The following is a 3,115-nucleotide window of genomic DNA, read 5'->3' on the forward strand; positions in this document are numbered from 1 at the left end:
CGGGGGGGGGCCGAGAGTTTTGTTCACAGCTTATGTTCCCAGTCGCCTGCACAAAACCCACAACTGGATTTAGAACTATTAACCCATTCTAAACTGAGATCATAAATTAGTTGATTATTGGAGTCAGGTGTGTTGGATGGGCAAAAAAAAGGGGACAATAAGTTGCCATCCTTGCTATGTAGAACATAAAAAGGGCTCTTTGGCTGTTGCACGGGTGAAACACATTGATCAATCCATTTCGGGTTTGCAGATAGAAACCCTTTTCACAGAGAGGGTTCTACGTTCAAGTCAAAGGTTCTAACTGGAACCCCCCCAAAAACTGTAATTTAAAGGTTCTTCCATGGGGAACCACTAAAGAACCCTTTGGAATTCCTTTTTTCTAAGTGTGTATGCGCTTTTGAGATATCTTGGAAAGCACTTGTCATCCATAACCTCTTAATGTCTTGGGCTCTGTGGTGTTTTTTTTGTTTACCTGCCTGCCCCCCCCCCCCCCGCCCCATCTCTAAGGAGATAATGAACTGTAATCGTGAGAGTCATAGTAATGTACAGAGATGGTGTGAGTGGAGTGAAGTGTACAGGGAGCGAGATGCTCTCACCCACTGTCAGCATCACCAGAACCGTCAGCTGTCAGAAGACTGCTGGCTTGCAATGTTCTTCTTGCTTGGGTTCAGTGGCATGTGATTAGAATGGCTGTGACGTTTACACTGTTATAAATGTAGTCACAGTAGACCACCTAAGCCCTGCTCTCAAACCCCAAGTATTGTGCTTTGATGACACCTAATCAGTAAACTAGACCTGTTCAGTTTTTAGTATTCACCATCCACCCCCCCACCACACGCCAGGGACCTACCTGCTAAACTGGTGCCTCTAGACAACCTCATCCAGAATCATCTAATCCAATGCGCAATAATACCACTATGATTCTAAGAGTGGGGCCGTGACCATGAGACTGGACCAGTAAGGGTGGGTAATGAAGTTATCAGACTGGACCAGTAAGGGTGGGTAATGAAGTTATCAGACTGGACCAGTAAGGGTGGGTAATAATAAAATAATGAAAATTAAACCAGATATGACAGATACGACAGGTTTGACAGATTTGACAGGTATGACAGGTATGACAGATTGGACAGGTATGACAGGTATGACAGATTTTACAGGTATGACAGATATGCCAGATATGCCAGATATGACAGGTATGACAGGTATGATAGATTTGACAGGTATGACAGATATAACAGGTATGACAGGTATGCCAGATATGACAGGTATGACAGATATGAAAGATATAACAGGTATGACAGGTGTAACAGGTATGACAGATATGACTGGTATGATAGTTTTGAATAATTCTTCACTCTTGTTGCACTCCCCATGCAGGCACTACCACAGTATGGATATCTTCACCCACTACGACCTGTTGTCATCCAACGGGACCAAGGTGGCTGAGGGACACAAGGCTTCCTTCTGTCTGGAGGACACAGCGTGTCACGAGGGTGAGTCTGGGAGGCAAACCAATCAGAACAGTCTACTGGAAGTCCATTCAATCAGAACAGTCTACTACGGTCCACCCAATCAGAACAGAGTCTATTGGCGTGCCATCCAATCAAAACAGACTTTACTAGATGGCCAGCCAATCAAATATGGCCTTTATTTGGGTGTTAAGATTAGGGATATTTTATCCAAATCCAAGTGAAACATTTTGTATCTGGTTTTGGAGGATATAGTATTTTTGGTTAAAAGTCTAATTGTTGTAAACTGTGATCTCCAGGTATCTCTAAGCGGTATGAGTGTTCTGTGATCTCCAGGTATCTCTAAGCGGTATGAGTGTATCTGTGTTCTCCAGGTATCTCTAAGAGGTATGAGTGTATCTGTGTTCTCAAGGTATCTCTAAGCGGTAGGAGTGTTCTGTGTTCTCCAGGTATCTCTAAGCGGTAGGAGTGTTCTGTGTTCTCCAGGTATCTCTAAGAGGTATGAGTGTATCTGTGTTCTCCAGGTATCTCTAAGAGGTAGGAGTGTTCTGTGTTTCCAGGTTATCTCTAAGAGGTATGAGTGTACTGTGTTTCTTCCAGGTAGTCGTCTAGAGGTGTTGGGAGTGTTCTGCTGTTTCTCAGGTATTTTCTCTAAGGTATAGGTAATCTGTGTTCTCCAAGGTATCTAACCGGGTAGGAGTGTGTTTGTGTTCTGCAGTATTCTAAGAGCGTAGGAGTGTCTGGGTGTTCCCTCCAGGTATCTCTCTAGAGAAGGTAGGAGTGGTATCTGTGTGTTCTCACAGGTATCTCTAAGCGGAGGAGTGTTCTGTGTTCTCCAGGTATCCTCTAAGGAGAGGTACGGTTCCGCCAGTCCAGTGTTTTCCGTGTTGAGGTCCAGAGGTATGAGTTTCTGTGTTCTCCAGGTATCTCTAAGCGGTAGTGAAGTGTATCCCTGTGTTTCCAGGTTATCTCTAAAGAGATAGAGTGTATTGGTGTTCCTCCAGGTCTCTAAGAGGTATGAGTGTATCTGTTTCTCCAGGTATCTCTAGAGCTATGAGTGTTCTGTGTTCTCCAGGTATCTCTAAGAGGTATGAGTGTATCTGTGTTCTCCAGGTATCTCTAAGCGGTATGAGTGTTCTGTGTTCTCCAGTATCTCTAAGAGGTATGATGTTCTGTGTTCTCCAGGTACTCTAAGAGGTATGAGTGTCTGTGTTCTCCGGTAATCCTAAGAGTATGTGTGTTCTGTGTTCTCCAGGTATCTCTAAGAGGTATGAGTGTATCTGTGTTCTCCAGGTATCTCTAAGAGGTATGAGTGTGCTAACTTCGGAGAGCAGGGCATCACCGTGGGGTGTTGGGACCTGTATCGCCATGACATCGACTGCCAGTGGATCGACATCACCGACATCAAACCAGGAAACTACATCCTACAGGTGGACTACCATTTTTAAGAGGCTGTTAAAAAAAATCCCGGGGAAGCCCTGAATCAGACATGTAACTCCCAAATGTGTAACTGCATGAAGTTTTGAAATATATTTGGCAAACTACAAATTTGAGTTGTCAAACAGTGTGAAAGTCTTTCCCCGTTTCCCCGCTTTTATTCTTTCCCCGTTGCTTTTTCATGAACCCCTTGAAAACTCACCGAGCGC

At 44.3% G+C, this 3,115-nt stretch overlaps 1 protein-coding gene across 1 annotated transcript in view; it reads left to right on the plus strand.

The window, feature by feature from the left end:
- LOC112073100 (lysyl oxidase homolog 3B) overlaps window positions 1–2,932 on the plus strand; it is a 61,023-nt gene extending 58,091 nt beyond the window's left edge. Inside the window, 2 exon segments of the mRNA XM_070440036.1 lie at window positions 1,122–1,493; window positions 2,763–2,932. Of these exon segments, the coding sequence (XP_070296137.1) occupies window positions 1,122–1,493; window positions 2,763–2,917 (527 nt within the window). The 3' untranslated portion in view covers window positions 2,918–2,932.
- The last annotated feature ends 183 nt before the right edge of the window (window positions 2,933–3,115 follow it).

Source organism: Salvelinus sp. IW2-2015, unplaced genomic scaffold (assembly GCF_002910315.2).
Source record: "Salvelinus sp. IW2-2015 unplaced genomic scaffold, ASM291031v2 Un_scaffold2145, whole genome shotgun sequence".
Lineage (NCBI taxonomy): Eukaryota > Metazoa > Chordata > Actinopteri > Salmoniformes > Salmonidae > Salvelinus > Salvelinus sp. IW2-2015.